General features: G+C 58.5%; 1 protein-coding gene across 2 annotated transcripts in view; it reads left to right on the top strand.

The window, feature by feature from the left end:
- CARS1 (cysteinyl-tRNA synthetase 1) overlaps positions 1-10,775 on the top strand; it is a 53,168-nt gene extending 42,393 nt beyond the window's left edge. For both annotated transcript variants that reach the window (XM_012757636.3, XM_012757637.3), the window contains 5 exons: positions 5,597-5,677; positions 6,650-6,717; positions 9,295-9,354; positions 9,803-9,886; positions 10,460-10,775. In XM_012757636.3, coding sequence (XP_012613090.2) covers positions 5,597-5,677; positions 6,650-6,717; positions 9,295-9,354; positions 9,803-9,886; positions 10,460-10,594 — 428 coding nt within the window. In that variant the 3' untranslated portion in view covers positions 10,595-10,775. The remainder of the gene's footprint in view (positions 1-5,596; positions 5,678-6,649; positions 6,718-9,294; positions 9,355-9,802; positions 9,887-10,459) is intronic.
- The last annotated feature ends 1,703 nt before the right edge of the window (positions 10,776-12,478 follow it).

Raw genomic sequence — 12,478 nt, 5'->3', positions numbered from 1 at the left:
GGCCCTCTGCGGGGAGCCAACCAGAGTTACTGTTCTGCTTGGGGCATGGCGGGCGAATGCCTTGAACTTGGGGTCCACCCAGTGGCCCTTGCTGTCCAGGCACCGCCATTTCTTCATCTTTTGATGTTGTAGAGGTACAACATCTGAAAATGCTTGGAAAATGCTAGATCTGAGCATTTCATTTCATGGGGCAGTTTTTAAAAATTGTTGAACACAGCAACGAGCAGCATCAGGCATGCGTTTGGTTCTTGCTGTGCGCGGCTCTGAGCTGGTGACGGCACAGCCGCAGACATGGCCGAGGACTCGGAAGGTGCTGGGCCCAGGTCGCCTCCTTTCCTCACGTTGCCTCGTCCAACCTCGTGATTTCACAAAGGAGGAGAGCAGAGCCCCGAAGTTGGAGATTGGCCCAGGCCACGCTGTCCTGTCGCGCATGCGTCCTCCCTGAGGGCCTTCTGCGTGATGCGGAGTTGCCCCTGGCGTTCGTGTGGCCCCCATCTGTGCAGAGCGGTGGGGGCCATCCGGGCAGGGCTGAAGTGGCGCCTCTGGCAGAAGCCGTGCCTTGAGGAGGGATAAGCAGGCCCGGGAAGCTGGCAGGTCTGGAGGTGTGGGAGCTGGCCCGGCCTGGTATGGGAGGGGGTGGCAGGGCAGGGGTCGGGGCAGGCAGGAAAAGGCCTCAGGCCCTGAGGACCCTGGGCTCAGCTCCAAGGGCTCGGGGGCAAGTGCAGTGCGCTGGGTGTGCGAAGATTCCGGGGCTGCAGCGTGTCCTGCAGGGCCCTGGGCCAGACCGCACAGTTGTTGGGCGTGGTGGCGTTTGGTCTTTCTGGATAAGTGTGGTCCCCTCTCTAACACCTAACACACCCCTCAGCGTTTAAAGCCTTTGAACCAAACTGGGAAGAGCCTGGCCAGTCAGCGCATTCGGGTCCAGTGCGGACTCTCCGACGGTTTTGGCAGCCCGAGCTCAGCAACTGCACTGGGGTGGTTCCCAGAGGCAGCCTAGGCATCCCCACCTGTCAGGGACGCGGGAGGCCAAGCCTGGGCCCCGGCTCCCTGAGGTCACACCAGGCAGTGTGCACGCAGCCCCGGGAGGAGCACGGGCAGTTCGGGAGGGCTCTGGAGGGGACTGGCCGGTACGGGCTCCTGTGCGTGGCGGACCAGGCAGGGCCTTGCTCGGGCCTGGAGATCAACTGGAGCCTGCTGGCCTTGGAAGTGGTTTGGCTTTGCTTTTTGTTTGCTTGATTTTCGCTTTCTTTTGCTCAGAGCAAGTGGACAGGACTGACGTGGGCTCTGGGCAGGGTGGTGGGGATCGCTGCCCTACACGTGCCTGTGGACAGAGACTCACTCTCACTGAGCCAGAGGCCCTGGGCTCCCCGGGCCTCAGACCTCCAGGCAGGAAGAACTTCCGGCTGGGGCAGCATGGAGATGCCCTCCCCCCTCCCCAAGAGCAGCAGCTAGCGTTTGACATGATATTGATCATTTACCGCCCTCAGCCTGCCGGCTGTTCACGAGGCCTTGGACTGGCCGAGCGGGAGGGAGCGAGTGACAGCTCCACGGCAGCCCTTGGGCACCGGTGCCCACTCAGCCCAGGTACCCTACAGACGTGAGGAAGAAACCATTTCTCCAGACACCCCAGTCCAGCCAGAGAGCAGGGGCTGTCCAGCAGGGCAGTGGGGCGGGTTTGGCCAGGAGAGGCGTTGGAAAGAACTCAGAGGCAGGGGCTGGGCCACAGCACTCTGTGTGGGGCAGATGGGGCCGTTTCCTCATCGCCCCTTTTTGTTTTCTTTGTGAGAAAATACACATGACACAAAATTTATCATCTTAACCATTTTTAAATTCATAGTTCAGTGGCTTTTTGTTTTCTGTTTTCTTGGGAGACTGAACCTGGCTCTGTTGCCTGGACTAGAGTGCGGTGGCATCATCATAACTGAGCAACCTCAAACTCCTGGGCTCCAGCAGTCCTCCAGCCTCAGCCTCCCAAGTAGCTGATAGTACAGGCGTGCACCACGATGGCCGGCTAGTTTTTGTATTTTTAGTAGAGATGGTGTCCTGCTCTTGCTTAGGCTGGTCTCAAACTCCTGAGCTCAAGCAGTCGCCTGCCTCGGCCTCCCAGAGTGCTAGGATTACAGACATGAGCCACCGCGCCCGGCCTCAGTCACATTGAGTACATTCTCATTGCTGTGCAGCCATCACCACCATCCACCTCCAGAACTTTTTTATCTTCCCAAACTGAGGCTCTGTCCCCATTAGACACTAACTCCCTCTCCGCCGCCCCGGGACTCACCCGTCTACTCTCTGGGTCTGTGGATCTGACGACTCTGGGACCTCCAGCCAGTGGGATCACAGTGTTTGTCCTTCTGTGTCTGGCTCGTTTCACTCAGCACGGAGTCCTCAGGGTTCATGCAGTGGCAGCCCGTGCCAGTCTCCTTCCCTTGTATGCCGAGCGGTGTTCCACTGTGCGAATGCGCCACGTTTTAGCAGCTGTGGACGGAGTCCACCTCCTTCTGCATCTTCTCCGTAGCCCACATTTCTCCTCAGTAAGCCCCCTGCCTCCGCTCCCCGTCTCTGCTGACAGACGCCTGCTCTGGCACGTGTGCCCCATGCCCGTGCGCTGTGCTGCGATTGGGCTCTGTCATGGCACCTTCTGGAGCAGCACCGAGAGCCCCGCGTGTGCCGGGCGCTGGGTCACGGCGGGGGGTGGTCACGGCGTGCAGCGTCGAGGCACCGCCAGTCTGCGTGGTGCTTCCAGGAGCCGCTCCCCAGCATGTGGCCTCCGCGGCCTCTCCGTCGCCAGCGTGTGGAGACAGCCTCTTCCCGTCCTCAGGACGGTGAGGCCCGGGCAGCTGGCACAGGTGCCCCCAGGAGTCACCCTCTCCGGGGGCCGTGTCCTGGGGAAAGCCCGTGTTCCTTTGCTGGGTGCCCCGGTGGTTGTGAAGCTCCTTCCTTATCTTGGGAGAAACTCTGCCGGCCAGTGGCAGCCACGCCCGTGGCGTCCACCTGGGGCTCAGCGCCACCCGGGCCCTGTCGGGAAGTTTCCGTCCTGCTCCCACGCTGGGCAGCCCGAGTGTCAGCCCCGAGTCTGCCTAGCAGTGGGAAAGCTTGGGAAGCCTTAGATGCAGCTGGCGTCCGCAGTGCAGGCGACAGGGCCAGTCCTCCTTGTACAGCCTCACCCCGTGGGAGGGGCTTGGTGAGTGAGGACTCCTTCGGTTCCTGCAGACGTGGGCCCTTCTTCTGCCCTCGTCTGTGCCCTCGTCCTGAGGTCGCATCAGTGAGTGATTCTGACACCCCACTCTTCCATACACTGAAGAATTTATTTGTTGAGTTCCTCAAATGTATCAAACTGAATTTTGCCATTTTTAAAGAGTATTTATTGGCTGGGCGCGGTGGCTCACGCCTGTCATCCTAGCTCTCTGGGAGGCCGAGGCAGGCGGATTGCTCGAGGTTAGGAGTTCGAAACCAGCCTGAGCGAGAGCGAGACCCCGTCTCTACTATAAATAGAAAGAAATTAATTGACCAACTAATATATTGAGGTGAAAATTAAATTAACATAAAATTAATAAATTCATAAAATTCACATAAAATTAACCATTTTAAAGTGAATAATTCAGTGGCATTTAGCACATTCACAGCGTTGCAGCCCCTGTGAACCAGCAGTTCGCTTGCCGTCTGCAGTTTGCCTATTCTGGACCTTTCGTGTGCCTGGAATCCTGCACTGCGGGACCTTTTGTGTCTGGCTTGTCTCACTGGGCGCTGTTTCCGCAGCCTGTCCGTGTGGCAGGGTGTGTTAGAGCTTTGTCCGTTTTAGGGCTCAGTGGCACTCCTTTCGTCGTATAGTGTGTGTGGACCACGTTTTGTCGACACATTCTCCAGCTGACCGACACTAGAGTTGTGCCCACCGCTGGCTGCTGTGAGCAGGGCCGCTACGCCCACGGGTGGACGTGTATTCATTCAGGTGCCTACTTCAGCTCTTCGGGGCGTATAGCTCGGAGTGGAATTGTGGGGTCACGTGATAACGCTATGCCTAAGGTTTGAAGGAACTGCCAAACTGTTCCATAGGGGCTGTACTGTGCCTCTTCCCACCAGCAGTACACAAGGGTTGCGGTTTCCCCACATCCTCGCTACGGTGACGTTCTGGTTTTACCCATAGCTGTCCTGCCAGGCATAAAGTGGGATCTGCAGTTTGGGTTTGCATTTCCCTGGTGACTAATAACGTTGAGCATCTCGTCATGTATTATTGACCGTGTCATCTCTGGAGAAGTATCCATTCAAGTCCTTTACCTGTTTTTTAATTGGATGGTTTGTCTTTTTATTGTGAAGTTGTAGGAGTTCCTTTGTTTTTCTTTTTTTGTGAAACAGGGGGTCTCACTCTGTCACCCAGGCTGCAGTGCAATGGTGTGATGATAGCTCAGTGCAGCCTCAAATTCCTGGGCTCAAGCGATCCTCCTTCCTCGGCCTCCCGAGTAGCTGGGACTGCAGGCCACGCCACTACACCTGGCTAATGTTTTTTTTTCTTTCTATTTTTCCTAGAGACAGAGTCTTGATATGATGCCCAGGCAAGTCTTGAACTCCTGGCCTCAAGCCATCCTTCCACCTTAGCCTCCCAAAGTGCTAGGATAATGGGTATGAGCTACTGCACCCACTCAGGAGTTCTTTATGTATCCTGGATACGAGACTCTGACGTAGGCCGGGCGCAGGGTTTGCATCTATAATCCCATTTGCCCTGTGGCTCCCCCCATGGGTGCTCAGCGTGGGCAGGGGACAGGAGGACTCAGGTGCCTCCACTCGCCTTGCTGTGGCCTAACCATTGGGCTGAGTTGGCGTCTGAGGTGAGAGAACCTGGCAGCAGCGTGGGGGTCACCCCAACCTCTGGACCTCGCATCTGTTCCTGGACACTCTTCGCTGCAGCTAAGCTCTGGCTTTCTCAGAGATGTGGGGGGCTGGGCCTTCCCTGGCACTTAGCCCCCGAGAGCTCTTAGCCCCAAAGATGTGTGGTGCAGGCTGCTGTGACTCCCAGGGGGCCAGGCTACAGCATGAGGGGAGAGGAGCTCCTCCAGGACTTCAGTGATAGCAGGGCACAGGCCCAGAGTAGGTGTGGCTGTGGGCGCCTGGGCCCCGGGATGTGCCTGGCTGTTTCAGAATCACCGGGCCAGGACAGTGGAGGCTCAGAGTTCCTGGACCCCTTCTGGAGTGACCAGAGTGCTTGGGGCAGTTTCTGAGCCCCATTGTTGTGCAGTAAAAACCTGCTTCCAGGAAATGAGCTCAGCCCCTGGGCCTGGCTCTGGGTGGCCCTGACCTTCCCCTCAGCACCCCGAGACCTGTGTGTCTGGCATCCTCAGCGTGCCTACGGCGCCGTCTGGGCAGTGGGAGAGCTGCCTTCGTGCCTGGGGTGAGGGCTCAGATGGGGCACTGAGGACTCCCGGGGCGGCTCCCGGGCCTGTGGTCACGCTGCGCTCGGGAAGTAGTGCCCGGGGCTCGCTGGCGCGGCGTTGGTGGTCTCGGGTACTGCTGGCACCCACCCTCCTGAGCGCTGGGCAAGGCTCATGTTCTGTGAGAACTGGGTCCCCCTCGTGTGTCTAGCGGAACTGCCTTTCTTTGCCAACAGTCCCCGAGGTCCTGCAGCTCAGCGACAGCCTGCGCGACGACGTCCTGCCCGAGCTCGGGGTGCGGTTTGAAGACCACGAAGGTGGGTGAGCCCCTCCCTGCTGGCTGTGAAGTCACAGGAGCTCCCCTGAGACGGGAGGCGGGAAGGAGCTCGAGGGAGCCCTGCGGGGGAGCTCTGGGGCGGGGCCAAGGGCCCGTGCGTGAGTGCGTGTGGACGGGGAAGCCCACGGAGGTGCCACGCGCATTCCCGAGCGTGCCCCGCGCTTGCCGGCTGGCAGGGCAGGGGTTGCCGGCGCCTCTCCTGGGGCCTGGCTGGCTGCTGCCTGTGTCCCTGTAGGCCACTGGCCACCTTTTCTCACGCTCTGTCAGTCAAGGAAACGAGCTCGTGTCTCGCAGATTGTTAGCAAGTTTCACCCTTGTCCTCTGACTTCGTGGAGTTTTTTTCCTGGACTGAAAATTATTTTTTAATTTTTAACTTTTATGGATACGTAATAGTTCTGCATATCTGTGGGGCCCATGTGATGATTCACTGCGTGCACCCGCTGTGTCTGACCCAGTCGGGGTGACTGGGATGCCCGTCACTTCAGACACTGGTCGTGTCCTTGTGTTCCCCAGTTCTACTCTTCTAGCCGTTTTGAAATACAGACAGAATTCTTGTTGACTGGAGTGGCCGTGTCATGCCACCGAGGACTGGCTCCTCCCGCACCTGCCTGTGCATGCTGCAGGCAGGCCCTCCCCGCCCTCCCCGCCCTCCCCCTGCCGGCCTCTAGCCGCTGCCGTTAGACGACTTGTCCTGTGTCTGGCTCCCGGCTGGCAGTTTGCAAAGTCCTCTCCCGCAGGGTACTTCACTGCTGTCGTGGAGGATTTCGCGTTTTGTTTTTGATGTTTACCAGGTTGATGCACCTGGAATTAACTCTGCCTTGTGAGCAGTAACCGGGGCCCCACCATGTGTTCCTCTGGGGGGCCCTTGGCCTGGCAGGCGGGGCAGGGTGGTCTGGGCAGGGCAGGGCCGGCCCGCAGCCCAGCTGCTGCTCACAGACTGTTTGCCTTTCAGGACTGCCAACGGTGGTCAAACTGGTAGACAGAGACACCTTACTGAAAGAGAGAGAAGAAAAGAAAAGGGTTAGTAAAATTAAATGTCTTGAACTTGACATTTGTTGAAAGTGTAAAAACCGTTGGGGTTTTTATAGAGTTTACTTTTAAAGAGTTGATGTTTATACTTTTATCAAAATCACAATTTTGGTTGGGATTTTAATCAATCTCAGTACTTTGGGAGGCTGAGGCAGGAGGATCTCTTGAGGCCAGGAGCTCAAGACCATCCTGGGCAACATAGCAAACCCTGTCTCCCAAAAATGCAAAAATTAGCCGGGCATGGTGGCTCTCGCCTGTAGTCCTAGCTACTCAGGAGGCTGAGGCAGGAGGAGCGCTTGAGCCAAGGAGTTTGAGGTTACAGTGAGCTATGATGACACCACTGCACTCCAGCCAGGACAATAGAGTGAGACCCTTTCTCTTTTAAAAAAAATTGGATCATACTGGTTTTATGAAAGAAAAATTTTTTAAAAATCCCAATATTTATAAATGTTAGAAAGAAAAATTAGATAGATAACTACTTGACAATTTGGTACCCAAAAAAGAAAAATGTACCTTTAGTAAACGATTTATTTTTTAAAAATTAATGAAAGTGAAAATTAGTCCCTTTTAGCAAACTGGAGCTGATGACATGTTTAAGTCCTGCCCTGCCCTTACCTGGGGGTACCCGTCTGTCTCCTCCTCCGCCTCCTCCTCCAGTTCCCTTTGGGCACCTTGGCTTTCAGAGGCTTCTTAACCAAGTGGCGGTAGGAGGTGGGCAGCTGGCACAGGAGCCTGGGCACAAGCAAGTTTGGGGGCCAGAGAATACACAACAGGTGGTGGAGAAGCTGTCTTCCCACCTCCTCCCGGCACCACCCCCCATGCTCTACCAGCCCTCCACCTGGCTCGGTCCGGCGCTCCCGGGATCAGGGGTGGGCCCTGTGTTTAATGACCTCGGCGCCTAGCAGCAGAGCCGGCAGGAGTAAAGCCTGCGGCGTCAGGCGCGCCGGGCGCAGGGCACGGGGCACCCTTGGCATGCAGGAGCAGAGCTAGTGGACTCCCCGCACAGCAAGGAGCCGGGCCTCGGGGCTACAGCCTCCAGGGCAGAGGGGCCCCAGGAGGCCTGAGGGAGGACACCACTGTGGAGAGAGCCTCTGAGAGGAACTCCAGAAGCTGAGTCAGCAAGGTGGGTTGCAGGGTGGGGGCAGGAGCCGGTGCCCTGGTGTGGGCGGCCGGAGCGTGCAGTGCCCTGGAGGACGGGTGGCCGGAGCCCCGGGGGGCGCTCAGGGCAGGTGCGGCATGGGCTGTGGTCTGCAGGAGCTGGGCTACCCTGCAGGGTTGGACCCCCCCCCAGGCCCCTCACACTCGCTGACCCCAGCCCTGGGCCTGCCTCTGGACATCCTGGGGCTGGCGTGCACGTCCCCGCAGAGGCGGGCGGCAGGACGCGCTCTCTTGTGGCTTCCCATAGCTCACGTTTCCGACCAAGAGACTCTGGCCACAACCAGACCGCTGCCAGGCGGTGCTCTAGGGCGCAGGGCTGCTGTGGGGGCAGGGGTCACGCCGGCGCGTGCGTTGCCCCGCCTCTCCCCAGAACATTCCCACCAGCACACAAGCACATCCCATCCTGGCTTTAAAGCAGAGAAAGCAGAAACCCGGGCACTTCTCTGTGCCCAGGACTCCCCCACCTCGGCCTCCTCCCCTCAGCCAGCTCTGTCCTCCCCGCCTGGGCCGCTCAGGAGCTCTTGACCCTGGTGGCCCAGCCCCTCCCGGTCTCCAGGACCCTTGTGCCTCCTTGCCTCCTTTTCCCCCTCTCTGCATGGGGGACACTCTCTCCAGGTGACCTCACTCAGTCCCACAGCTTCTCCACCACCTGCCGTGTATTCTCTGGCCCCCAAACTTGTGCCCAGGCTCCTGTGCCAACTGCCCACCTGACAGCTCTGCTCGGTTAGGAAGCCTCTGAAAGCCAAGATGTCTAAAGGGAACGCGTGACTTCCAACTCCCCAAACCTGTTCCTCCTTCCTGGCAGTGGAGGGGCACGCTTCACGCGGTAGCTCAAGGCAGAAGCTCCCCAGGCAGCTTCAGGCCTCCCTCCCCAGCGCCCAGCCTGCTGGCTCCACCACCCAGCCCCTCCCCGCCAGCACCAGGCCGCCCTCACCCCTGCCCAGATGCTGCCTGCTGGGTTGGAGCGGGCTCCTGTGTCCGAGGCTGGCCGCCGTGCCCTGGCACCTGCTGTCCTCTGCCTTCCTCTCCCCATCCTGCCTTGGGCCCGTGCTCCTTGCCTGCTGAGGGTCGGCCCTCCTGGTGCTATCCTTGGTCACCACCACCCTGGGCTGGGCTCGTCTTCCTGGTCTGTTTCTTCCTGTTAGCTGTGCCTGGGTCTTTTAACGTTGGTTCTGTCTGTTCACTGCATACCCCTCGTGTCTAGAGCAGGGCCAGGCACCCAGAGGTGCCCACTGAGGGTCCCCAGAGGGAACGGACGAGGGTCCGTGCGCTGCCTGAGCGTACACCGCCCAGCACACAGCTCGTCTCCCCGCCATGGCGGGGCTGGCTCAGGGTCCAGCCCCCTGGGAAGGGCTCATGTGCTGGACCTGGTGCAGCCCTGTGTCACCGTGCTCTGTACTGCTCCCCCAGGTTGAAGAGGAGAAGAGGAAGAAGAAAGAGGAGGCGGCCCGGAGAAAACAAGAGCAAGAAGTAATGCGCATCCGTCTGTCTGGTGGGGCTCTCGCGGGCTGTGGGCTTGGCCAGGCCCCTGGTGACCCTCGCAGAAGGACTGTGCTCTCTGCCGCCACCACCCGAGGCCGCCCAGGCCCTTCTCACACGGTGCCCGGGGCAGGCCTGGCGCCGGGAAGGCTGTGCCCTTTGGTCACAGGCTCGAGACAGCTTTTGTGAGCTGACTACTGCTGTAATTGTTTCTAGCAACCATCTTTCTATTCCCATAGATAAAAATCTAGTTTAATTTTAAATTGTCCCTCCTTGAAATTCCCACTGCCCTGGCTGCCTCTTCCCCGTCTTTCATAGCTCTCTGAACCCGAGGGCTTGGACGCAAGCTGGGGGCTGGAGGTGGGAGCAGATGTTGTAGTGTCAAGTGTAAAGCTGCTACGTGCCACTCAGCTGTGATATGTCATGTGTCATGTTGCAGGCGGCAAAGCTGGCCAGGATGAAGGTTCCCCCCAGCGAGATGTTCTTGTCAGAGACTGACAAATACTCCAAATTTGATGAAAATGTAAGGCTTGTTTCTCTTTTTCTCAGAACCTTATTGGACCACATGAAGTTGGGGTGGTGGGAATTTTCAACCTGGGGCAAGTGGATTTTCTCTCTGGAGTAAAATTTAAGGGTAGGCTGAGGTCACCTGGCACCTGCTCTAGGTCTAGGCCTCCTGCCCCGAATGCCAAGGGCCCCGGGCTTCCAGCAGCCTGTCCAGCGGGGCAAGCCCCTGCCAGGGCTGCTGCACCCACATGGCCGAGCTCCAGCCCCGCACTGAGCATGTGGCCGGGCCAAGGTGCCGAGGCTCAGGGATGACTCGGCTGGCAGCTCTTCATCACGCTGTCCCTCTTGGATCTATCCGCTGGCTGTGTACCTCTGAGCCCATCAGAGCTGAGCCTCGGGGGGCCCTGGTGGGAGCCCTGCCTCCATCCCTCAGCCCCCAGAGCCCAGGCGGGAGGGTGTGGCCACTCGTCCCGGAGTCAGACTGGCTGCATTGGGGAAATGAGCACCTTGAGACCCAGGAGGGGAGGCAGTGCCCTGGTCACTTGGTGGCGCGGGGGACACTGACAGCCTGTGTGCTCTGGCATTTCAGGGTCTTCCCACGCACGACACGGAAGGCAAAGAGCTGAGCAAAGGGCAAGCCAAGAAGCTGAAGAAGCTCTTCGAAGCGCAGGAGAAGCTGCACAAGGAGTATCTGCAGCTGGTTCAGAACGGAAGCTGCCCGTGAGCAGGTGTGGGACTGACGCTTTACCTGAGCCGTCGCGGGCCGCGGCTCCTCTGCCTCAGTGCCAACGCCCCAGCGCTCTGGTCATGTTTACATTGTCCGCGGGTCCTAGCTTAAGAGCTGTGTTCGTGTGGGTTCGTGCCGTCGGCAGCTCTGAGACACAATAAATTCTTCTAAACAGTGAGACCCGTGCCACCTCTCTGCCTCACCCTGCTCGCTCAGCACTTGGCGGGCCGCCAGTGGCCGGCCGGGGCCGCTTGGTCAGCAGGTCACCACTTGGGTGCTCGGGTCAGTTGAGCCGCTTCAGCCAGCCGAGGACTTTCTCCCCCACGCTGATGGCTATCGGCTAATCTCTGGTGTGTGGGCGCATTTGGAGGTATTTGAATAGGAAAAGACAGGCTCAGACTGGCAGCAGCCACTGAGCCCCGGACAAAGGCTGCTCCGTCTGCGGTCTGCGCGGGGCCTGATGAGTGAGCACGCTGCGGCTGCCTGGAGCCAGGCAAAGTGGGAGGCTCAGCAGGTGGCCCGAGAGCTGCCCAGGACTGGAGATGGCAAGTCCAGGATCCACATGGCTGGTGGCTGAGATTGGGGGAGGGGAGTCTCAGCAGGGGGCCATCTGTCCCCAGGGCCCAGCATCGGTGAGTGCCTCTGCCACCGTGCCCGCGCACTCACACTCCCTGGACTGGGAATCCACACCCAGACGTGGACGTGCTTCCCCCTCCCTGAGTGAGGAGGGTGTGAGCAGAAGCCGGTGCCAGGCCAGATCCGTCAGGACAAAAGACAGTCACTGGTGCTGGGGTGGCCAGGCGGGGCACACTACCTGGTGCGTGTGGAGGACGGCTGCGACCCCGCGTGGGGAGTGTGGTGCGTCTGCCCGCAGGGGTGCACACTCCTGGTCCCGCAGTCCGCGTGCAGGAAGCTGTCCTGGAAGCGCAGCACTGTCCCTGTCTGGAAGGCCGCGTGCACGGGCTGTCTGCCGCGGCGGCCTGCGGCAGCGCCAAGCTTGGAGCCCGCCCGTCTGTGCGTTAGCGGGAGCACTTCGAGAGCACCCACTTGGTCATGCAGGGAGCACTGGCTGTGACTCGGTGACCACGGGCTCGGGTGTGTTGACATGTCTGACTTTTGAACCTTGTCAATGTTTTACATACCAAAAAAAAACAAAAACCAAGTAAAAAAAAGGTCTTCAAAGCAAAGTGAAACAAACTTGTTCCAGTTATCTGTTGCTGCATAACAAATCGCCCCTGAAAAGTTCGCAGCTGAAAAGGATGACGGTCGTCTTCCTGGCTCTCATGGCCCTGGGTGGACCAGGCTCAGCTGATCGGTTCCCGATCAGGGTTTCTCCCATGGCTGCAGGCAGACAGGGCCACGGTCCTGAAGGCTTGTGCCTCGGTCCTGGGTGGGGGCTGCTGGGGCACCAACTATCTCTAAGTGGTCTCTCAGCTTGGCAGCTTCAGGGTGGCTGCATTTCTCTCCAAGGGTTCGAATCCTGAGAGAGGATAGGAGCTCTGTGTCTCTTTAGATTCTAACCTTGGAAGTCACAGCCTGACGTCCACAAAGCCCCGCTCTCGTCCAAGGGGAGGGGCATAAGCACCAGCCCAGCACCGCCACGTTCCGGAAGAGTATGAGACGCTGCCACTATTTCAGAAACTATCATCTACCACAAAACCATAAATCAAATTGGCAACCTCAGAAAAAAGGACAACTTCACCTGAGCTGAGAATTGGTGACTTGCACTACACAGCTTTAGTGGGGCATCGTCTAAGGTCAAAATATACAGAGAAGTCAAACAATTAGTTTTGTTGTTAGTAGTAATATTGGCATTATTATTTTCAAGCTCTGTATTCCAAGACAAAGCAAGTAAGAACATGGATGTCAGCAACCAAAGTT

This window comes from Microcebus murinus, chromosome 4 (genome assembly GCF_040939455.1).
Source record: "Microcebus murinus isolate Inina chromosome 4, M.murinus_Inina_mat1.0, whole genome shotgun sequence".
NCBI classification, from domain to species: domain Eukaryota; kingdom Metazoa; phylum Chordata; class Mammalia; order Primates; family Cheirogaleidae; genus Microcebus; species Microcebus murinus.
Note: the sequence above shows the minus strand (reverse complement) of the source record. Positions and strands in the feature narration are given on the sequence as shown.